We start from the raw sequence: 25,869 nt of genomic DNA, 5'->3' as shown, positions 1-25,869 counted from the left end.
AACAGACAGACCACTTGCTGTCAAGGACTTATTGACCATTGTTAAGGACGCTTACATCTGCAGAAAGAAGTTTGGTCGATTTAACTGTATACAGTGTATACAGTTTTCAAACTGGGACAAGTAGGAGAACTGGGAGAAGTAACGGCGCAGAAACCCTCCTTTTCACGCAACGGTCCAGACATAGACATCAAACACATATTCAGTTGCCAGTTAATTTGGCATTAGGGCAGGGATATCTAGATACTTTCCAAGGTTTGACATGGATTTGGCGGATGCATGTCATTTTAATAGCGTACTATTTTTTAAATCAATAAAAACGTTTTCTAAATCTATAAAAGCATTTCAATTAATATTGGGAGTCATATCGTTACTTTGTTGAGAATGTGGTCATGTAATAAGCGGGATAATGTCCCTTACTTACATTACATTGCATTTAACTGACGCTTTTATCCAAAGTGACTTACAATAAGTGCGTCCGACCAAGAAGATACAAACTTGAAGAAAACAGAATCATATAAGTACATCATGTTTCATCGAGCCAAACATTTCAATTGCTACTCAACTGGCTTTAGATAAGCCAGTCCTTTATTAGTATTTATTACATGGCTTAGTTGAATACTCGATTCTGATTGGTCAATTCAGAACACGTGACACGTTGTTAATACCGAACAGACAGACCGCTGTCAAGGACTTATTGACCGTTGTTAAGGACGCTCACATCTTCAGAAAGAAGTCCGGTCGATTTAACTGTATACAGTTGGGCCGAAAAGCAAACTGCATGCAGTTTGCTTTTCGAACTGGGACAAGAAAAACAGCGGAGAAGTAACGGGGCACAAACCCTCCTTTTTACGCAGCGGTCCAGACATAGACATCAAACGGCGACACATATTCACTTGCCAGTTACTTTGTCATTAGGGCAGGGATATCTAGATACTTTCCAAGGTTTGACATCATGAATTGTGCTACTTTTAAAGCAAGGAGCGATGTTTTCAAATCTGTAATCAAAAAGCTCCTCAAAAACGCAAGCAGTTCCTACCGTTGGCTTTTCAAACTGACAAGAGACGCTCTCACTGTTTTTCAAATGTAACAGTTTGAAAAGCAAGCAAACTGTCTGATTGTCTTTAGTTTTCCGCTGTCGTGTGATAGCAACATGGAGGATTTTAACATTCATTTTAATATATTTGGAGAGCACAGTAATTTGGAGTAATGGTTAGTGGCTGATGAGTCCCCAGTGAAGAAAAGAAAAAGACAAGAGGGACAAGAAAACAGCGGAGAAGTAACGGGCAGAAACCCTCCTTTTTACGCAGCGGTCCAGACATAGACATCAAATGGCAAAACATACAGTGTGCAGTTACTTTGGCATTAGGGCAGGGATATCGAGATACTTTCCAAGGTTTGACATAATGAATTGTGCTACTTTTAAAGCAAGCAGCGATGTTTTCAAATCTGTAATCAGAAAGCTCCTCAAAAACGCTATCGAAGCAGTTCCTGCCGTTGCTACGTTAGTTCAAACAGTAACATCGGACTATTTTTCTTCGCGGATGCATGTCAATTTAAATCAATACATAAAACTATTTTTTAAATCAATAAAATCATTTTCTAAATCCATAAAAGCATTTCAATTAATATTGGGAGTCATAACGTTACTTTGTTGAGAATGTGGCCATGTAATAAGCGGGATAATGTGCTGCGACGCGGTCATTATGGGGAAAAGAACACCTTCATGCCTATCTAGATCCCTCCGCTTCGCGTCGGGCTCCTGATCAGCCTGTCGGTGTTCTTTTCCCCATAATGACCGCGTCGCAGCACATTATCCCTTACATAAGTGCTTTGTTAGTAATTCTATCGCTCAAAGTGGAGTCGAAAGAGATGAGTTTTCAGTCTGCGCCGGAAGGTGTGTAAGCTTTCTGCTGTCCTGATGTCAATGGGGAGCTCATTCCACCATTTTGGAGCCATGATAGCAAACAGACGTGTTTTTGCTGATGGGAACTTGGGTCCCCCTCGCAGTGAGGGTGCAGCGAGCTGTTTGGCCGATGCAGAGCGGAGTGCACGCGCTGGGGTGTACGGTTTAACCATGTCCTGGATGTAGGAAGGGCCAGATCCATTCGCAGCATGGTACGCAAGTACCATTGTCTTGAAGTGGATTCTAGCAGTTATCGGAAGCCAGTGAAGGCAGCGGTGGAGCGGCGTGGTGTGGGAACATTTAGGAAGGTTGAAGACCAGGCGAGCCGCTGCATTCTGGATGAGCTGCGGAGGTCGGATGGCACATGCAGGTAGACCAGCCAGGAGGGAGTTGCAGTAGTCTAGGCGTGAGATGACGAGAGCCTGGACCAGAACCTGCGTTGCTTTCTGGATCAGCTGGGGACGCATCCTCTTGATGTTGTAAAGCGTGTATCTGCAGCAGCGGGTTGTAGCAGCGATGTTTGCAGTGAAGGACAGGTTGTTATCTAGGGTCACACCCAGATTCCTTGCAGTCTGAGTCGGGGAAACAACAGAGGGGCCGATGTTGATAGTCAGGTCAAGAGTGGGACACTCTTTTCCCGGAAGAAAAAGCAGTTCAGTCTTGTCAAGGTTGAGCTTGAGGTGATGAGCAGACATCTACTGAGAGATGTCAGCTAGACAAGCAGAGATGCGTGCGACCACCTGGGTCTCTGAGCGGGGAAAGGACAGAATTAATTAGGTGTTGTCAGCGTAGCAGTGGTATGAAAAACCATGCGGGCTAATGACAGATCCGAGGGAGTTTGTGTACAGAGAGAAGAAGAGGGGACCAAGGACAGAGCCCTGAGGGACCCCTGTAGTTAATTGACAAGGGTCGAACTCGGACCCTCTCCAAGTTACCCTGTAGGTGCGGTCTTCGAGGTATGAGGTGAGGAGGGAATGTCCAGAGCCTGAAACTCCAAGTTCTTGGAGAGTGCGAAGGAGGATCTGATGATTCACCGTGTCGAATGCAGCAGACAGGTCCAAAAGGATGATGACAGAGGAGAGGGAGGCTGCTTTAGCAGTGTGCAGTTCCTCAGTGACAGCAAGGAGGGCAGTTTCTGTGGAGTGACCTGCCTTGAAACCAGACTGGTGCGGATCCAGAAGGTTGTTCTGATGGAGATAGCAGGAGAGTTGTCTAAAGACAGCGCGTGTTTTAGACAGGAACGGGAGGAGAGAGACAGGCCTGTAGTTTATAACATCAGACGGGTTGAGTGGGTTTCTTTAGGAGAGGGTTTACTCTTGTCTCCTTGAGAGTGTTTGGAAAGTGACCAGAAGTTAGAGAAGTGTTGATGAGATGGGTGAGAAACGGTAGAATATCAGGAGCGATAGTCTGAAGGAGGTTTGAAGGGATAGGGTCCAGAGGACAGGTGGTAGGGCGGGCAGAGGTAATGAGGGTAAGAACCTCACTTGGAGAGAGAGGGGAAAAGGAGGTCAGTGTGTGGGTGAAAGGAGGGTCTGGTGACCCAGCGGTGAGTAGAGGTGAGTCGGAAAAAGAAGAGCGAATATCATCAACCTTTTTTTCAAAGCAGTTAACGAAGTTGCTTGGAAGAAGGGAGGAGGGGCTCTGGGGGGGTCCAGGAAGGTGGAGAAGATAGAAAATCGTTGTTTGGGATTGGAATAGGAAGAATGGATCTTATCTTGAAAGAAAGTGCTTTTTGCCTGAGAGATCGAAGCAGAGGAGAGGAGAGCTTGATAGGTTAGGAGATCGTCAGACTGTAACAAGAGAGGATTTTGACACCCAGGCTTAAAACACAAGAGTTAGTCATAGCTAAAATAAGCAGAGCTAGCTAGCTTGTAGGAGACGTATAGTGTGTGAGACGAAGGATGTATTTCACTCAGCCAGTTACACAAAACTAAATTGAACAACAAACCTACAACAACCTGTGTCCTTTTTGAGTGAAAAATCATCATGCTCATGTTTTTTAATCATGTTATTAATAGTAAAATTCAAGCAGGATCAAACTATTATTTGTAAGTTGCTATTGACCCTAGTCCCATGGAAGAGTACGGAAGGGAGGGCCTGTCTGTATTTTAAACTTTATATGAAAAATCCGAAGAGATTTAGGGAAGTGTTTAAAAAAAAAAAACACACAGTTTAAGAAACCTGTAGAAATGTTAGATAATGTGCTCCCTTAGTAACACCGGTGGTTATAATAAGAGATAAGGCCAGACTCTCACGGCAGCTTCCACTTTTATAATGACCTGAAGGCCTCGATAAGACGTTCCACTTTCTGGGCTTCTCCCTGGACACGAATATGGGCCTGGAATTTCCTCAGAGCCTCGTCCAGCTCCATGCCTGAGAAGTCCATCTCATCCACCACACAACTGTAAAACACAGGGAGGAAGTGGTTTAGAAATGGAAAGGAAGACACAGAAATAAAATACATAGTTATATAACATATTGGTATTGGATGCCCTTTCACCAGCAATATGTGGATGTGCACCTGGGATAAAAGCCCACTCTGCTTCCTAGTAACATATACAGCCAGTACCACAGCTGCAAAGACACACCCACACTTACACGTACACAATCCTCCAGAGCAGAAAATCCTCCTATTACCTGACCGCATGCGGCCTAATGACTTTAATTAAAATAGCACAAATATTCTGTCCAACGAGTTCGGGGGGATAAATACAAAGTGGGCAATTGTGGGCTAGAATTAGGTTTTCAAGTAAAAGGTGACTTTGAAAAGGAGTTTTTAAAGTTTTCCTTGCTTTGATGTTTTCACTCGAGGTATAAAGCGGAATGATAATCGAACTATGAAATTAAAGCCCTTCTTTTTACGCTGGGTTCGTCTTTCATGTGGTACTTCAAACCTATCCACACTAGTTTAAGATAGTCTACGCCTATGTTCCCATCAGCCCATTGAAAAATGATGCTCTCAAAATTCCTGTAAATGCCGTGTGAAGTGGTGTCAAGACATCTCTGTCTCTTCTGATCATTTATTTGTCAACACTGGGGAACTCACACACACACACACACACACACACACACACACACACACACACACACACACACACACACACACACACACACACACACACACACACACACACACACACACACACACACACACACACACACACACACACACACACACACACACACACACACACACACACACACACACACACACACACACACGATGGATTACTGTGAACAAAGCGAGGTAATGAGGTGAGTACTTGACTGAGACATGCTGCTCTGGCAGAAAACAGTCCGATTGCTGAGTCTACAATACTGCCTGACGCACAAGCCTGCTCACGATGAAAATACCATGAAGTACTATTCCATTTAGTGCTGTGATAGTGCTTAAACTAGTACTACCACCACTAGCAAAGCAAGAGCAGTGAAGCAAATCAAATGAAACAACCATTACTGCTTCTCATTGGCCCTATACAGCACAGTCTCTTGAGAGTGTGTGCAATAATCACAACATTTAATCCTTTCATTCGTGTACAGCACAAGGACACTTTTTTTTTTGTCATAGAGAACGATTTTAAAAATAATATATTTCAATTGGAAGTATATTTCATGCCTGCACCACGTCTTTTTGTCAGGGCGAGAGCAGTGTCTTGGGAAACTGGAAGCTTTATGGTTTTACTCAATATTAAGCCACAATTAGTCATGTTTTTACTTCTTTATCTTAATTGTATTATGTCTTTTTGCTGTGAAGATGAGATTCGGGGCTCAGAATGCCAGTCTGCATTTCTAAATAGTTTTATTTCTTTCTAATTGGTTATTCCTTTTCAACCACACACTTATTTAGTCAACAATAAGTCACAATTATCCTTGTTTTTATTTATCTGTTTTATTGTTTTATTTCTGTCTTTTTTTACGTCCGTCCGCCAAGAAGGAAATTATTACTGTTTGTTTAGTTTGATGGTTTGTTTGTCAGCAGGATTACGTAAAAACATGTAGCATGGGTCAAAAATGAAGCTGTTATATTTTGAAGCGGATCAGAATCATTGGGAGAATTACTTTTTACAAATTATTATTTCACTTTCTATTAAAGTCGTATAACCATTACTAGTTGTATATTCATTATGTCTTCTATTACTATTATGATTACTGCTAATATAGCTGCTGCTACTTGGATATAACTATTCTAACATGATTTATGTACACCATTTACTATACTGTAGTATCTGTGTCACTGCTAATATTCATACTGCCAGGCTTGGAGAGTAATGGATTACGAGATTACGTGATCAGGATACAAAAAGAGGTAACTGTATTCGATAACAATTAAGTAAAATGAAGTAATCAGATTACTGTTACATTTATTTTTTAAATAGAGATTAGTAGTAGGATTCCAGTGTTACACTACATTTAAAATAAATATCTATTCATCATAGAGAGACGTACTGCATTAATTTTCTTTATGGTTTAAATAGGCTGCTTTAATGTTTATTTATTTTAAATACATTTCTCTTTTAAAGGTCCTATGTCATGGCCATTTCTACTGATCATAACTCCATTGTTGAGGTCTACTAGAATATATTTACATTGTGCAATTTTCCAAACTCACATTGGTTTCTCATACAGCATCTCTGTATAGTATGTGTATTCACTCTCTAGTACACGCCTTGCTGGAGCTCCTACCCATAGATATATATAAACACTAGATGGCTCATGGGAGATTTTCCAGCGTAGCTGACCGGCCGCCATCTTGCTACAGTCAACAGTTACTCTGATTCGCGTTATGGTAGCTGTTGTCAGGTGAGTGATCTGCACAAAAATACTCTTAACTCGCTGAAATCTTGACTGATTTACAAACGGTTTGGTTTATTATAAACATTATTAGCATGGCTATGATACAGGATGCTTGGACATGTTGAAATTGCAGCTTTTCTTTGTGTATGTGGTTGTATTTATTAGCTGGCTAATAACAAGAGGCTGTCAGTGAGACCTAGTATTACAAAGTTCACCCAGCAACTTTACACCAGTGGGAGAGGCAGAACTGCTCTTTCTTTTCAACACAACTTAAGTTACACATGATTTCTTCCAAGTGGTTTGGCTTGTTAAAAACATCTTGCATTATGATACAGGAATTTGCTGGCTTTGTGTTTACAGAAGTACCTGACTATGCCGGACTTTTGTGCAGCCTACGGATGCTCCAATCGCCGCTGTCTGCAAACAAGAACCCGTGGGATCACCACATATGTTTATGTTTGCTCAGTCTAATAAACCCATAACATGGTTGTGAAAGAATACCAAAGCTGAGGCTGGACGATGATTGATTGTTAGTGTGCCGTGTGTCACTGTGTGTCTTATTGGTTTTGTGGTATACTGTATTTTATTTTATTGTGTGCAAGACACATTTAAAACAAATAACCTTGAAGCCCCATCTCTCCCCACCTGCTCCTGCTTCCTACATGCCCTCCACACCACACCAAGTTGTTCTTCTTAATAATAATAATACATTTATGTTGGGGGGCCGCCTTTCATAACACCCAAGGACACCTTACAGGGGCATAGGGGCAATATAGGGAACAATTTAAACAGTGGATTTTGTGATATATCAGCCGGGGTGAGTCAAGACAAACCACAAATGGACTACAGAAGGACATATGGTACAGTTTATATTATTCTTGGTCTTTTTTCAATAACATATTTCAAAGGTTCTGGATTTGTTTACAAATCTAGAAACTAAATACAAAACTAGGATGATATGAAGATCTCATGTCAAAAATAATTGTGATAAATTAGACAGAACTGGCCTGTCTGTGAGCACATTTTATGTTGGTTTGGTTCTTCTGATAAAGGTGTGAATATCTAAATAATATACCAACATATGCTATTGTCATTAGTTGTGTCCCTGTTCTTCAAGCTAAGGCATTGCTCAATTAACAACTCTTGGTTTACAGAGTGGTAACATGAGACCGATTTTTATATATAAAATATAAATGTATTTTAATTTTATAATTTATTTATAATTTATTTTAAATATTGACAATATAATAAAATAAATGGAAATATATACACCGGCAAATATTTAATATAAATACCTTGTGTGTGTGTATAGCTATTGATTTATTTGATTAATGTTATTTTCATATGAAAGTCCATGATTATAAGTATGCAGTATCATAACTACATCTTTGATGTTTATAAAAAACCAAACCGTTTGAAAATCGGTTGAAAATTGAGCAAGCTATGGTTATTTAAATAGTAAACCATAATGTTATGAATGAGAGCACTGCCTGTAGCAAGATGGCGGCCAAGTGGCAACGTCGGTCTCCATTGGCCAGCAGCGCGTGTGAGCCATCTAGTGTTTATATATATCTATGCTCCTACCCCCCCCTCCTCCCTATGAGCCCACTGTGCTCTGATTGGTCAGCTCGCCCACTCTGTTCTGATGAGCCCACCACCGTTACAGCGGAACAACAGTGATTATGTGTTACAATGGCGTTAGCAACCGGAAAATGACACCAGTAATGACAAACAGATGAGAATGCTGCCTGGGGTCTGGGTGCAGTGTTGGCAGGACGTTGCGGGGCTCGCTGCTGCGAGGAGCGGACAGTGTGAGCTGGCTTACTGGAGTGGTTTCCGGGTCGGCGAGACAGCGAGACACAGCGCAACCCATCCCGAAACCAGCCCGAGCACACACACACACACACACACACACCCGCAGCCCGGCTGTGAGTCTGTGTGTGTGCTTACACATAGACTCACAGCCTCGCCGCGTCCCTCCGTCTCAGGCTGAGAAATTCTTAACATAACGGCTCCACGGACATAACGTAAAGGCTCCACGGATTGGTCCATTTGGACCAATTGGTCCCTGAGGTACTCGTTACGTCACGAGGTTCCCGGAAGAAACAAATGGAAAAATTAAAATCTCCAACTTTTACTCGCTACAGGGTGTACTTTGAGGGTTTGTGGCTCTGCAGACCGTTTACATGCATACAAAGCTACATAACACAAGGGGACGGGTGATAACCGGAAAAGCATGACATGGGACCTTTAATACAGTAGTAGGGGGACACCTGATTTATTCAAAATTGTTACTACATTTTTTATAGGCATATCTTGTTTCTTATTTTCTAAGGTTACATTGTTACATACACTTAAGTTAAAAACATCTTATTGATATTTATTTACTCTTGTTTCTATTTGTATTGCATTTGATATTGGGGTAAACCAGAAGTAACGGAAAGTAATCAGGATACATTACTTTATATTTTCATACTCAGATTAGATTACTGATCAAATGTTTTGTACGTGTAACTAGTTATTTTTACGGATTACATTTTTAAAGTAACCCTCCAAACCCTGCAAACTGCATATTTCACTATAGGGCCATCACTATAACAGCTATAAGTGCCATATACTTGATGCTATTACTTCTAACACATATCTATCCAGACAATAACTGTATTATTCCTACACGTGATTGCGTTTAAAGCACATTTCCAACCCATAAAGGAAACGCTGACAGTACAGTGACTGTGACTGGATCTTCCTCCTGATCGCCTCTCGACTGTCGAGCCTCTCTCATCGCCGTTTTCATGACTCACTTCCTCCCCCACCACCTCTCTCCCCCCCTTCCTCCCTGGCTGTCACTCCTTGTTTATGTAACGTCAGACGAGATGCTCTCTAGCCTCAGTACTTCAGTCCCCCCCCCCCCCCTCTCCTTCCCATTCTGAAACATACCAACACAGGCAAACTAACATGCACATATACTGTTATCATACACACACTTTGTTGATGCGTATGCGGTACCTGGCAGGGGAATAGACACATCTGTCTGCAGAGCAAGGCTTAACATGTGCATTTACAAAGCTGGGTTGGCAGATAGACAAACACACACACACACACACACACACACACACACACACACACACACACACACACACACACACACACACACACACACACACACACACACACACACACACACACACACACTGCAAATATAAAAATAAACAGCAGGCCAGATGGAACCATATTTTAAGCAACAAATGAGCAGATGACAGTCGGGAAACAGATCACATGTTTTACACTAGATTATCAGTACATGAGTCCTCGGGTGCCTCGTTTCCTGGAACCCACATCTATAAGCACAATTTGGCTTCATTGACTCTAGACGTTTTAACTACTGTTGTTTATGTTTGTTTATGAAATGTGAAGAGAATGAGGCACCGTTTGCTTTATAGGGAGAGGAGGAAAACAGGAATAAAGACACACATGCATTCACAAACAGGAGGCACACACACTCACACACATTCAGGCTCAGTGAATCAACACGAGTGATTTTCACATTAGAATGCGATCCCTCACCGGCCCTCCTGTGACTACACTTTATCGAAAGTGCTCTCACACACTTTGCACTCCAACATCACTTCCACTCAGTGTGGCAGTGTCCCTGCACCGTAGGAAAATATACATCTATGTATCCCAACGTCACCTCACTGCAGCATATCAGATCTGCGAATGTGAGTATGAAGCCTTAAAAGCATAACCCTGTTAATACATTGTATCTGGGGCCATGATGGCGTCCATTTAAGCACATCTGGATATTAGACGATGGCAGCCCGAGGTGAACAACTGTGCAGAGTGCTGTGTCGTGTATGTCTGACCTTGCAAAGACTAAAAGTGTGTTCTTCCCGGTTTTGATAACTTGGACAAAATGAAGGATAAAAGATCCGAGGTACCTCCTCCGGGTTGATATGCAAATGTAGAAGTAATTGGTGAATCAGAGACAATCGCTGAGATAAAGTAAGGAAGATGAAACAGAAGAAAAAATCTCTGCAGCTTCAAAGCAAATAAAGTCAACGAGGTTAATGACCTGGAAGGAAACATAGTGGGTGAAGTGAGTCATATGTGTACGTGTGTGCAGAGTCTCCATATGTATTTGATGAGTCATACATAAGAAGCAGCTATACACCCAGTGGGCATAGAAGCTTTGTTAAGCCTGATACAATAACTTGTTATCAGGGTTTACATATAGTATTGGTTGGGGGTCATAATATCCAGGATTTGCCAGAAATGGACTAAAAGTCATGTTATCTTAAATATGGAAGAAGGCAAGCTTTGTCCTCATCTCCAAATAGAGGATATAATTCGATCTACGCTGGGGGTTTGGATCTAATTTAAAGATAACACAAGAACCAAAATATTCCTCTATTCTGATGAGATGCATGATATCTCCAAAACACATTTTACATTATCAGATGACAGCTACATTGTTTGTGACTTCCTGTCGGATAAAATAATGCAGACACAATAGCAAATGCATTTTTGATACCAATGTGATAAAAGAAGCAGCAAAACTAAAAAGGTGAGTAAAGGTTTTTATTTTATCTTTGTCTTATCAGCTTGTTCTCTTCCTCCTACAGTTCTGACTCGACTTACAATCTGAAGCGTTAGATGAGGGATCATTTGTTGGATCGTGACACTTCAATTTTAGCTTGTATTCTGTTTGTTTACCAGGGTGAAAAATGTAATCAAAAGTCAACGTCTGCAAAAATAACAGCTCTGATAAGCGGATACTGATTTAGTTGTATTCCTTTTTCATTCAGGGAATCATTTGACCCTGAGATAAAGTTGAAAAATGTCTATGCCTGATGTATACACCACTGGATACTACTGTGTTGTTACCAGGGCTTAGTGGGAGAATCACCTGTTTGAAGAGCAGGTTTATCTTAGTTTAGTTTATCTTAAAACGTGGAGATAATGTGTGCCACTCACTCGAGGACATCTCTGTTGAAAGGCTTCTTGCTGTTTCCGAGGAATTCTCCTATCATCTGCCGGCTCAAGCCCTTCCTCTGCAGCAGGAAGTGGGCGACGCCGATGGGTGTGTCTGGGATGAAGCCTCGGGAGATCAGGAACTGAAGACCTTTGTCAGGGTTTCTGAAACAAAAGAAGACAAGAGAATAAGGAAAGGGACTGAATGAGTAAGAGGGCATCTTGCCGGTGATGTAGCGGCGTTTTAAAACTGCACAAAAGCAAATTACCGCCATTAGCATTGGTGGTAGAAGTGTAACTGTATAGAAACATTTATGATTTAACAAACTAAACCACTCTCAGCAGCGGTAACACAACCACACCAACATGATATAAATATGCATCCTTTTTTGGTTCACTATTTATTATTAGGATGATTGCTGTGAGGACAATAGGTATGTTTGGTAATACATTTCATTTCATTTGTATTTGTTCCGTTCATGGTATGCACAACTTAAAGGTGGGGTAGGTAATTTTGGAGAGACCAGCTCGAGTGCGCTAGAATTTGAAAATACACAGCCGCAAAAAATCTGCCACTTCCTTACAGAGCCCCTCCTCCAACACACACAAACGCGCACATGACCAATGAGGGCACGAGGTAAGTTTGTGCACAGATGGAAGGCTGACAGGCAGGTAGGCCATCCAGTTACTTTAGCCGGGCCGGCTCAGATGATTGGTTGTGCTTTTTACAGTACTACGGCTTCTTCCACAGATGACTTTTTTTTATGGATTTTTTGTCAAAGCACTTCAGATATTCATTGCTATCGGGATGTTAAGAGCATTCCATGGAATATAACAAAAAGTGTATCTCGAGTCGGTTTCTCAAACTTACCTACCCCACCTTTAATGTATAACAATTATTTACAAAACATGTCTCTATAAACACACCATACCCGGAAAGGAGCAGGGACAAGAAAATAATCTTATATTACCTGCCCCTTTCTAGAACAAATCAAATAAATAGAAACAGATGGTATGTCCTTCATATGTTCTTATTCACAGCCAATCACAACAGTATCGTAGGAAAATAAGAGAAACACAAAAATGTAAAAAAAGAAAAAAAAGTTCCCACTTGACAGTTAACGGAAAGAAAGAAAAGAAAACACCAAAACATCCCATGTACAAGGAAAAGTTCAACACCCTCACCTGACTCCTACTGGAGTAGAAGGGGGAAAACGGTGCATAATAATAATGATAAATCATAATTGAAACTGACTCATTGTCATAATGAAGTTCTCAAAAGCTGTATGTTGGGCACTAACTGTTCTGCACACCTGCATGGGGCTGGTGGAGACTGCTAAATGTGATAGAACACAGAGAGCAGAATCTCATCAGTATTCATTACCAACCACTAAACAGCTCCACACTAAAGTCACTGAATGGCTGATCGGGGATCCAGCTTTAAATCCCTGCCTTTATGCACAGAGGTGCTCCTAATTAGAATTAACTGGAAAGAAACAGGTCCATGATTACCTTAAGTCTAAGTTCTATTTTTCATTCATTTAAAGACAAATTCTTCACTGTGATGAATTGTATTTTGTTTAGCCTCTCTAAGTTGATTTTAACAGCATAACACCATCCATCCATCCATCCATCTTCTCCCGCTTATCCGTGGTCGGGTCGCGGGGGTAGCAGTTCCAGCAGAGAGCCCCAAACTTTCTTTTCCCTGGCGACATCAACCAGCTCTGACTGGGGGATCCCAAGGCGCTCCCAGGCCAGCGAAGAGATATAATCCCTCCACCTGGTCCTAGGTCTACCCCTTGGTCTCTTCCCAGCTGGACGTGCCTGGAACACCTCCCTAGGGAGGCGCCCAGGTGGCATCCTAACTAGGTGCCCGAACCACCTCAACTGGCTTCTTTCGACGCGAAGGAGGAGCGGCTCAACTCCGAGTCCCTCCCTGATGACCGAACTTCTCACCTTATCTCTAAGGGAGACACCAGCCACCCGGCGGAGGAAACTCATCTCGGCCGCTTGTATCCGCGATCTCGTTCTTTCGGTCATGACCCATCCTTCATGACCATAGGTGAGGGTAGGAACGAAAATGGCCCGGTAGACAGAGAGCTTTGCCTTCCGGCTCAGCTCCCTTTTCGTCACAACGGTGCGGTAAAGCGACTGCAATACCGCTCCCGCTGCTCCGATTCTCCGGCCCATCTCACGCTCCATTGATCCCTCACTCGAGAACAAGACCCCGAGATACTTGAACTCCTTCACTTGGGGTAAGGACTCATTCCCTACTTGGAGTGGACAGTCCATCGGTTTCCTGCTGAGAACCATGGCCTCAGATTTGGAGGTGCTGATCCTCATCCCAGCCGCTTCACACTCGGTTGCGAACCGATCCAGTGAGTGCTGAAGGTCGCAGACCGATGAAGCCATCAGAACCACATCATCTGCAAAAAGCAGTGGTGCAATCCTTAGTCCACCGAACTGCAGACCCCCCTCCCCACGACTACGCCTCGAAATCCGATCCATGTATATTACAAACAGGATTGGTGACAAAGCGCAGCCCTGGCGGAGGCCAACCCTCACCGGAAATGGGTCCGACTTACTGCCGAGGACCCGGACACAGCTCTCGCTTTGGGAGTACAGAGATTGGATGGCCCTGAGTAGAGACCCCCTCACCCCATACTCCCGCAGCACCTCCCACAGTAACTCCCTGGGAACCCGGTCATACGCCTTCTCCAAGTCTACAAAACACATGTAGACCGGATAAGCTTACTCCCAGGCCCCCTCCAGGATCCTTGCGAGAGTAAAAAGCTGATCCGTCGTTCCACGACCAGGACGGAATCCACATTGTTCCTCCTCAATCTGAGGTTCGACAATCGGCCTGACCCTCCTTTCGAGTACCTTGGAGTAAACTTTCCCGGGGAGGCTGAGTAGTGTGATGCCTCTGTAATTGGCACACACCCTCTGATCCCCCTTTTTGAAAAGGGGGACCACCACCCCGGTCTGCCACTCCTTCGGTACTGTTTCCGACTTCCACGCAACGTTGATGAGACGTGTCAACCATGACAGTCCCTCAACACCCAGAGCCTTCAGCATTTCCGGGCGGATCTCATCCACCCCCGGGGCTTTGCCACTGTGGAGTTGTTTGACGACCTCAGTGACCTCCCCCCGGGAGATTGGCGTTGATCCCCCGTCATACTCCAGCTCTGCCTCTAACATAGAGGGCGGAGTTGTCGGGTTCAGGAGTTCCTCAAAGTGTTCCTTCCAACGCCCCAACACTCCATCAGTTGAGGTCAACAACGTCCCATCCTTACTGTACACAGCTTGGATGGTTCCCTGCTTCCCCCTCCTGAGGTGTCGGACAGTTTTCCAGAACAACTTTGGTGCCGCCCGAAAGTCCTTCTCCATGTCTTCTCCGAACTTCTCCCACACCCGCTGCTTTGCCTCGGCCACGGATGAGGCTGCTGCCCTTCGGGCCTGTCGGTACCTTGCAACTGCCTCGGGAGTCCCCCGGGATAACAAATCCCTGAAGGCCTCCTTCTTCAGTCGGACGGCTTCCCTGACCACCGGTGTCCACCAGGAGGTTCGAGGGTTACCGCCCCTTGAGGCACCTAGGACCTTGAGACCACAGCTCCCCGCCGCGGCTTCGGCAATAGAGGCTTTGAACACCGACCACTCTGGTTCAATGTCCCCAACCTCCACAGGAATGCCCGAAAAGCTCCGCCGGAGGTGTGAGTTGAAGGCCTCCTGAACTTGGGCCTCCTCCAGACGTTCCCAGTTCACCCGAACTACACGTTTGGGCTTACCAGGTCTATCCAGAGGCTTCCCCCGCCACTCGACCCAACTCACCACCAGATGGTGATCAGTTGACAACTCCGCCCCTCTCTTTACCCGAGTGTCCAAAACATACGGCCTCAGGTCCGATGATAAGATAACGAAATCGATCATGGACCTTCTGCCTAGGGTGCTCTGGTACCACGTACACTTATGAGCATCCTTATGTTCGAACATGGTGTTTGTTATGGCCAATCCATAGCACAGAAGTCCAGTAACAAACCACCACTCCGGTTCAGATCAGGGGGGCCGTTCCTCCCAATCACGCCCCTCCAAGTGTCTCCATCATTGCCCACATGTGCGTTGAAGTCTCCCAGCAAGACTAAGGAGTCCCCTTCAGGAGCCCCATACAGGACTCTTTCCAGGGTCTCCAAGAAGGCCGAATACTCTGAACTGCTGTTGGGTGCATAAGCACACACAACAGTCAGAGTTTTCCCCCCCATAACCCGCAGGCGTAGGGAGGCGACCCTCTCGTCCACTGGGGTAAACTCCAACAACGAAGCACCTAACCGGGGACTTGTGAGTATCCCCACACCCGCCCGGCGCCTCACACCTTGAGCAACTCCGGAGAAGAATAGAGTCCAACCCCTATCCAGAAGTAAGGTTCCAGAGCCGACGCTGTGCGTAGAGGTGAGCCCAACCAGATCCAACTGGTACCGCTCCACCTCCCGCACAAGCTCCGGCTCCTTCCCCCCCAGAGAGGTGACGTTCCAAAAGCCACCAAAAACGTCCCCAAAGCCAGCTTCTGCCGCCCGGGTCTGGTCCGTCGAGACCCTCCGCTTTCACTGCCACCCTTCTGGCAGCGCACCCGACCCCATCGATGTTTCCCGTAGGTGGTGGGCCCGCGGGACGGAGAAGCGGAGGTGTTGCCCACGTTGCTTTTCGGGCTGGGCCCGGCCGGGCTCCGTGGCAAGCCCGGCCACCAGACGCTCGCCGACGAGTCCTCCTTCTGGGCCTGGCTCCAGAAGGGGACCCCGGGCTTCCTCCGGGCCGGGTATCCTCACTTCCTGTGTCGTCTTTCATGAGGTCTTTTGACAGCATAACACAACTCATGTAATGTTTTGGCAGCCTCCGATATTATGTCAACCTAAAATAAATTGTTCTTGATGCACTTGATAGTGGGTACACTCCAAACTCAATCAGTGTGTACTTCAAACTGCCTACTAAATAATCGATGTATTTAATTACCAGCAGACTGTCACAACATTACCACTGAATCACAACTTTTTGTTCCCAATTAATATGACCTCTTCTGCTCATTTAAATATTTTAACACTATATTTGAAAATGCAGGAATTGTCACTTGCTGCCACATTTGATGCAAATGTATAATCCTATAACCCTCCTTTCGTGTGTGTTTCTCCCCCTATACTTTGGTGTTCCGGTCAAATTTAACATCAACACAAAAAACATTAACCAAACCAAATCACCCTATTGAAAGAATAGACACTGAAAATGTATTCAAAAGTACCAAATGGTTGTCTACTTGGGGGGGTGTCCTATCTGATGGAGGAACATAATCTAGGGTTCATAATCTATATTTCATTTCCTATGGTAGTCATTTTCTTACTGGGAACACAATACTGTAGGTGTAACAAAGTTGACTACTCCACATTGCTGATCAGCGACTTTATAATGTTCAAATGCCTACTGTGGAGGATATCATAAAACCTTGAAGCAATCAATGTGAAACACTATATTTATGACAAGTAGTCAAATGGACAGATTTGACCTGAACACAACAGGAGGGTTAATCATAATAGATGACTTTTGAAAGAGAAATGTTCTAATATACTTTCGGGTGGGTTTTATGTGAATGCACGACTGTTTACCTACATGAACAGTGAGGGAATTGTTGTCAGCTGTATGAACAACAAGTTACTTACATATGAACAAGGGAGGGTTATCCTAACTATTAATAACCCCATTAGACACAGAGGGTGGATGCTCTAGGGGGGCTACATCACTGCCACAGCCCTCTGCAGTCTCTATACAGTGTTTAAACCTCAGCTTTTACATAACACAAGTGTGTGTGTGTGTGTGTGTACCGCAGCTAATGGGTTTATACCACGAGGGTGGGACGGAGGGGAGGGGAGAGGGGATAAAGGGCAGGATGGAAGGAAGAGGCTGGAAGAGGATCAGACAGAGCAGATGTGAGGCAAGGTGAGTGTGAGGAGGATGGAGAGGCTGGAGCGCCTGGAAGCATCTGCTGTGACAGCCCCCAGCATGCTCTCTGCTGCTGGCTCACCCTCAGCTGAAGGTGATGTCTCGCCAAATGAATCTGGCAGAAATCACACATTTGATGTTTGTCCAACAACAGATGGATCGCACATGGTGATTATTATTCGCACTATCAAGTGGATCAGGGAATGAAGACAGCGGAAGGATCGGGAGGGAATGATGCAGGATGTCAGTGTTGGGGGGTTACACGCTACAAAGTAACGTGCTACGGTAATCAGATTACATTTGTCGGTCACGCAGTAATGTAATCCAGGTGATGTTACAGAGTAGTCCTAAAGTAATGTAACTAGTAGTGTAATTAATTACTTTAAGCAGTGAGTAATTTAATACTTTAATACTTTTTAATAACATTTAATATATATATATTTTTTTAAGGGGCGGTTAAAGACCCACCTCTTCCGACAGGCCTTTGGGTCGTCGTCGTCGGAGGTGAGTTAGTGGCTGTCTTCTTTTTTTCTTTTTTTATTATGGGTGTTTTGTCGTATGTTTTATCCTATGTGTTACCTGCTGCCGTTTTATGCCTTTTATTCTACATTTTATAGTTGTACTGTGAATTGTGTCCTGTGTACTGTACTGTAAAGCACTTTGTACATCCGTGTTGAGAAGGGTGCTATATAAATAAAGTTTTACTTACTTACTTACTTAATAAAGTAAGGCATTACTTTTTTTTCTTAAGTAACCAGTAAAGTGTAATTCATTACTTTTGTTCAGTAACTACCCCAACCCTGCAGGGGAGATGCTTATTTATATATATATTATATATATACATTTATTTCCCTGTGTTTATGTTAATTATTGTTTTAAATGTTGTATTGATGAAATATAGTGACATCACATAATAGGTGTGGTTTTGCCCCTTTAATTTAGGACAGATGTTCACTATGAGTGGAAGGGAAAACAATTTTCAACTGCATTGTGAACTTCGCATGAAAAAAACTAGCTGTATGGCTTTGAATCTTTTGTTTAAAAGTCTTAAGTTTTCATCAATGTTCTTTGATGATTTCATAACAAGATGGATAGATACCGATGAGGGGTGCACAAAGAGACTGTCCTTATCAGACAATCAGTAGCTTGTTTTAATGTTAAAGGCTGGACTGTTGGTACAGCTTACACTATTATTACCAGGGGAACTTAATCAAATGGTCTAACTAAGCTGTTAAGGTGGCAAAGCAGAAAACAATCATATGAATTGTTCCTCAAGGTCATACAAGTCATGTTTTAGGATAAATTACTGTAATATTGTGAGGACAACATGATGTGACACAAATAACAGAGTAGTGAAAGCAACAGAATCCAGATGTCGGGCTAAAAGGACATCTGGGTCCAGATAAACGGCCCCATGCCTATACATCATTCTCCCTGACATGCACATCTCCCTCTTTATTGCACACACACTTTGTTTATTGTATATCTTGGACTCCATCACATACTTCCCGCTACACCTTTATATCCTCTTTTACTGGCCCTGTATTTCAGATCTATTTGGGTTGTGCACAGTGGCCATATCTCACAGCTGTGTTTCATAGCCTTTACAAGCCCAACTGCCAGCGCTGCATGTTGCCTATTTTTCCAAATGCGTGCACATTTCTGTTTCATTCTAACCAGTGATAGATTGATGGCTGGTTAGCGTGCCCTGTGCATTTCTCTGAGCGGTAACACGATTGAGTGGTGTGAATGTAAACGCTTGAAAACCCTGAATCATTGAACTGCTGCAGAATTGCTGTTGCAAGCAAGAATATAATGATATGCCTTTCCTCCACTCGATTATGTAAGCAACCTTGTTAAATGTATTCCCAGAGCCCTGCATGAACCCCTGCATTAACACTTCATGTACTAAATGTGTTATTTAGAAATGTTTAAATGAATTTCAACAGGATGTGGTTAAAACGCTTTCAGTAAGTTTAATCTAAAAGGGAAAATTGCTCCAATAACCTTGTGTCATACATTTGAACTGACAATATTTCAGTCCATTTGGTTAAATGTAAAATGATACAGAGGTTCTACTTAATTATTAAGTATAATTACTTAAATGTGCCTGTAGAAAATGGCTTATGCCACAAAATTATATATGATATAAATAAGATAGCCAGATGAGATTCAGTTAACATCACCCATCTAATACAAGAGAAACCGCCGAACCACATAAATAAACAATGAAGCACTGCACTCTTGGAAAGAGTATAATGTTGGAGAAGTTGTTCTTTAATTTAATCTGGCCTTGTATGATTAATAGCGACACAAGCAGCGACCCAATGCAGAACGCCATTGTTGATGTTGTGAGCTGCGTTGGGGAGAAAATAAGGGACGTCGTAAACGATGATATAATGACACAGCACCAGTCTGGCTCTGGGTGGTGGAAACACAACTGGGGCTAAAAATAAGAGGTTTGGTGGGAAAGGGGTATTGTGGCGCATTTCCACTACAGTGTGGAGCGCGGTTTAAGCGTGCCGTGCCCGGCCCGTTTTTGGTTGCGTTTCCACTAGGCGTAGTTCTGGCTAGCGGATACTTTTTCACAGTTTTCTGGCTCTCCAAAATTGAGGTTCTTTCCGGGCCAACAACCGGGCTGAGTATGCTAAACTAGTGAGAGAATCGCTGGCAACTACAACAAAATGAACATATTTTACCATGATTTAATTGTAATTTAACACGTTTCAAAATGATGCCGAAGTCGCAACATACTGATACGGTTAGTAAAAACCATGAATTAATGCTTTGACAAGTCTGCAGACACACGGCAGGCAAAAAACCTTTTAAAATGCGTGTTTTCTGAATGGAGATCGGCTAAGCTAACGTTGTACTGTATATGCTCCGACCGTCCACACTCACAACAACGGCCTACAGACATAAATAAACCAGCGACTGTATTCGCCATGACACAGACTGTGGTTTGTACTTGTTTAACTGTTGTCTAGTTTCTGAACAGAGCTGAGGAGCTGTGAGCTCTGAGGGCTAACAGCTAACGGCTGATGTTGGTTTTGTGTTTCTCATTGAAGATGACGTCACGGCTCTGCCCACACTGCGTTACTATAGTTACTACCCCAGTTCCTAAACTGTAATGGAAACGCAGCATAAAGTGAGCCTGGCCTAACAAGGCCTAACGAGGCCTAGCCATACTGTACTAAGCCGAGCGAGGCCCTGCAGTGGAAAAGCGCCATTAGAGTGGTAAGAGCTGGAATCATAGGCTATCGATAGCTTGAGCCATTTCACCATTTATCCTGCACTTGATATCTATTTAAACTGTTTATTCATTACTGGAAGATATGTTTATTACTTTAGCTTACTTACGACAGTTTATACTGTAAGATAACTTTGGAATATTTTTGTTTTGTTTCTTTTTTTTTTGTTCCTTAGAGTATTTTGTATATTTAAATGCGGTGTTAATACTTGTATTTATTCTTTTGTTAAATATATATTTAACTATATTATATTTTTTGCCTTATTTTCTTATGTTGTGTGTTTTGCACCACACACCAGAGCAAATTCCTTGTATGTGTAAACATACCTGGCAATAAACATGATCCTGGTTCTGATCCTGAGATGTTGCAGCTTTCTGTTCATTAGCTTTAGCGTTATGTTGTTTGCTTGCTAACACTCAATCACAACACATACCAGCTGCATTAGAAAAATAATAAATGCTTTCTCTGTTGGCCATCTGGAGTTCAGAGTAAGTAATTATGTGTCTGGTAATTTAGCACCAAGGGCAGAATGTTAATACACGCAAGGTTTGTGAACAAACAAACAAGCTCAAACCTGAACTCTCCTCAGGCGTCAGGTTGTCCCTCTGCAGGAGTTTGGCAGGCTTCTCTGATCTTCTGCGTTAATTAGCCTTCCCTCATGTATTCAGATTCCTCTCTTCACACTCGCCCCATCCCCTATACATTTCTATGCCCCCTTTTATTTAATTCATGAACCTTAAAGGTGGGGTAGGTACGTTTGAGAAACCGGCTCAAGATACACTTTTTGTTATATTCCATGGAATGCTCTTAACATCCCGATAGCAATGATATCTTGAGGTGGGGTAGGTCATTTTGGAAAAACCAGCTTGAGTGCGCTAGAATTTGAAAATACACAGCCGGAAAAAATCTGCCACTTCCTTACAGAGCCCCTCCTCCAACACACACATGACCAATGAGGGCACAAGATAAGTTTGTGCACAGATGGAAGGCTGACAGGCAGGTAGGCCATCCAGTTATTTTAGCCATTATCAGATGATTGGTCGTGCTTTTTACAATACCACGGCTTCCACACATGACATTTTTTTATGGATTTTTTGTCAAAGCACTTAAGATATTCATTGCTATCGGGATGTTAAGAGCATTCCATGGAATATAACAACAAGTGTATCTCGAGCCGGTTTCTCAAACGTACCTACCCCACCTTTAAAGTGCCCCATTTCCATGCATGATGGAGAGCCATTCTGAATCCACCCTGAGCTGCTCTGATGTCAATGCTTTCACAACACGTCTTCTATGTCTAACCAAGTCATATTTAATGGAAAAGCCATGCATACAAAAAGAGTAATGTGGCATCATGTCACCCATCCTCACATTCTCCCCCCCCCCCCCCCCCAGCTCCCTTGTGTGGTGGCAGTGTCCTTGACACACTCTCTCCTCACATAATGGAGTCATTGTTATTCCACACACTCAAGGTGAGAACTTTATTAAGTAGTCTCTCTCTCAGAGACCCCGTTTACACGAGGACGATACGGGTTGTATCCGCATAGTTTCTCTTGCGTATAGCCCTTTTGTTCACACGAGGCCGTAACAAAATGATAGAAACGGACCTCGCAAACGATAACGGGTCCCAAGGTGGATAGATCTGCAAACGGAACGCTCTCGGGGGTCAAACGCCTCTATATGGTCCTTTTCTGATAACGATTAAATAGACCCGCCTCCCTCTCCCCAGTCTCCTGCTCAGAGATCAGCTGCTGGGCTGTCAGAAGAGGGGGAGGAAAAGAGAGGCTCCGTTTATTATTCTTATATTATTATATAGTCGTTATTCATTTGTTTTAAAGCTCAATAAATAACAAAGAAGACCTCTGACCGGCACTTTTCTAATTTTGTCCGGAAGATTTCATTTTTTTAACGGAAACTCTGCCGCACGGTTCCCTCGTCCCTTGGAAGAGGCGGAGAGGAGAGGTGGGTGTTTTTCATCTGTTGGTGGACTACCGGAGAGATATACAGCAGGAGAACACGCCGTCCACCGCGGAGAATAAACAGAAGGGCAACCATGGCAACCATGCTCCGGGGTCTTCTTCGCTGCTTTTGGTGTATTTTGTGGTGGCAGCAGCGCCACTTACAGGCCCGGCATATGTACTACAGCGTTTCCAGCGTTTCCAGCGGTCTCGTGTGAACGGACTGATTGAGCCGAATGCGTGTGAACGGACTTTTTTGAAAACGCATACGGTGCATAAACGCAAACGTTCCCGTGTAAATGGGGTCTCAACTTTCCCCCATTTTCTGTCTCTTTCAGTTCCTCTCTCTTGCTTTTGCACGCCATTTCTAGCACTGAATCTTTTTTTCCCGATGCGGGCCAGTGCAAACTCCAAGAGTTGTTCCTTTAGTTCACTCTCTCCTCTACCTTTTTTACTCTGCCTGCTCAGGTGCTGAGACCACCTGCTGCAAGACAGATACTTTGGGAACTAACTGTCTGCATACGTGTGTGCTTTTTTGTCTGCATGATCAAACACCCACGTTTTAGCCTTCAGCAAAATGCCCTGTTTAAGATGCAAAGGATACACCAGTGCAGGTATTAGAGGGAGGATATGAACTGGTGGAACTAATAAGCCCCAAGCTCGATTGCCCACTCTTCCTTTTTTTTTGCTATCTCTTCCTCGTTCTGTCTCTCCTTTTCCATGTAGCCAATTTATAAAAAAGTCAGCTTATCGTTCAAGGTGTTTGATCAGGGGAATGAGAAGAGGGGATTGCAAATAGATAGAAAAGGCTGTGTCATTTTCTGAAAACTCTAGTCTTTCATTGAACAGTCATTTACAAATATGTAGGCCTACTGTCCCTGATTCCACTCTAAGAATATGTCCTAAAAAACGTAAATCAAATCTGAACAAACAGATAAATGATACAGTCTGACCTGCTCTGCCATTCGAGCTGTCGCTCAGTGACACAGTCAAAGTCTGGAAACTAATTGAGAAAGAAAAGTAAATATAGAGCCTGACCAAATGATCCTGTTCTTCCTTTCTACCTGGCAGGGATTTGTAGACTGACATAATGAAAGTAGCTCAAAACCATTATGTCGTCTGCAACAGATAGTTCAAGAAATTATATTTAGAAAATACCCTACGTCAGGGCTCAGTTTCAAAGTTCAAGTCTTACGTTTTATCTACTTTAAAGTTTTCAATTTGGATTTCATTTAAAAAAATGAATAATTTAAATCTCAAATGACTAAAAAAAGTTTTTTTAGTCATTTGAGAAAGACTTTCACGAAATTCTGACCTCAACTTGAACCATAGTTCTCTCCTTTAAATGGTTTTAATGTACTTTGCGCCACTTTTGATGTGGGCATACATCTCTAAAAATGAATGCACTGTAGAGGATTTCTTCCCTGCTCCACCTCCCCCCACTGGCAGCCACTCCCACCTCATCAGCTCACCTGTGCTCCCAGCTATAACTCATCTCCAATCAGACCAGTATTTAAGCCTCTCATGATCACATTTCCAGATTGTTCTTAGCCTTCCATGTAAGACTGTCCAGTGTTTTGTTTCTGGACATGAGTTCCTGTTGCTGACCTTGCCTGCCTCTGACCTGCCTTTTGTCTGATTCCAGGTAAAACCCACCGGCCCCGATTTTAGTAGTTTCAGCCATATCCTTAGTTGTTTTATTTGCTTGATGCAAGCCAATAATTATACCCTTCTGAAACCGATTAACATCCTTTTGATGACCGCAGGATAAATCTTCCAATCGAATCCAATCAAATTTTATTTAGATAGCATATTTAAAAACAACAGAGTTGACCAAAGCTCTGTACATCAATAAATATATAAAATCCAGCATAAATACATTAAGACAGAACCGATAGGACAAATACCTATAGCCACAGACTGAAAAACTCTCATACATGATGTAAAAGCAATATCAAACACAAGCAAATAGAAAACCCCAATTTAAAAGCACAGACTGATAAGATTCTAACATGCTGTTAAAGAAATGAGAAGTTAAACACCTGATCAGCTCGGGTTAAGTTACTTGTTGTGTTCCAATCTTATAAATGTGTATGAGATAGCTTAATTTGGGCAATATCCCAACAAAAAAAAGGATTGTATTGGTTGAGCACCCATGGGAACAGTGTATTTTCCGTCAAAGTGGAGTATTTTGGAAAGCAACGAGAGCTTCCACAGAATCGTTTGGCGTGGCAAGGACAAAAGAAACTTGGATTGAAATATTAAAACATTTTTCATTCCAGTTCCCAAGGTGCCAGATCACACAGCGCTGAAGGAACTTTTAATTACATTCACGACTCGCAGCACAATGACTAATGAGAATTTTAGGCTTTGTGGATCGTTGCCATTATTATTATTTTTTTAATTCACCGCTCATGTATTCCAACTAATTGTTACCCAGCAACTCCATCAGTGGTTTGGCTCAATATGTGAATCCAGTTCATGGAAATAGCGTGTGGGGTGTTTAGGTCTTTAGGGTAGGCTCTGGGTGAAGATTGAATAGAGCATATGGCAAATCTGCTCATTTAAAGATTCCTTTCCGGTGTCAGGAGTCATGTGGTCAGAAAACATTTCTAAAAGGAGAATTTAAAGAGTTGGACAAATAAAACGAGAGCTGTTTTGATGGGTAAACCGATCTAAAACCGCTCCCTAATTAGATTTTGCTCTGCCTTTGTAGCTTAAACTGAGCAAAGATCTGCAATATTTAATATGTAAAAACTGGTTATAATGTGAATATAAATGATCTTTTAAGAAATGATGGGTGTTGAATTGTTTACAACAACACTGTTTGACACACATCATAGGGATTCAGTGTATCTCTCAACAAATCAACAAAACAGAATTCGTCCGCGCTGGCCCCATGCACTGTTGTCACCATGGCAACAGCTTTTCTTCCTATCTCTCGCTGCCATGTAACCACCTTGCACCTGTCTGAAACACGTCCTGGGAAGTTCTTATCAGGTTCTGG

The 25,869-nt window shown here is 43.1% G+C and overlaps 1 protein-coding gene across 6 annotated transcripts in view; it reads right to left on the bottom strand.

Annotated features, from left to right (window-relative positions):
- Positions 1-25,869, bottom strand: part of iqsec3a (IQ motif and Sec7 domain ArfGEF 3a) — a 113,365-nt gene that overhangs the window by 28,254 nt on the left and 59,242 nt on the right. For all 6 annotated transcript variants that reach the window (XM_034075036.2, XM_034075037.2, XM_034075038.2 and 3 more), the window contains 2 exons: positions 11,675-11,836; positions 4,183-4,305 (listed from right to left, as the gene is read on the bottom strand). In XM_034075036.2, coding sequence (XP_033930927.1) covers positions 4,183-4,305; positions 11,675-11,836 — 285 coding nt within the window. The remainder of the gene's footprint in view (positions 1-4,182; positions 4,306-11,674; positions 11,837-25,869) is intronic.

The sequence above is a fragment of the Pseudochaenichthys georgianus genome, chromosome 23 (assembly GCF_902827115.2).
Source record: "Pseudochaenichthys georgianus chromosome 23, fPseGeo1.2, whole genome shotgun sequence".
In the NCBI taxonomy this organism is placed as follows: Eukaryota; Metazoa; Chordata; class Actinopteri; order Perciformes; family Channichthyidae; genus Pseudochaenichthys; species Pseudochaenichthys georgianus.
This window is presented reverse-complemented; position numbering and strand designations above follow the sequence as displayed.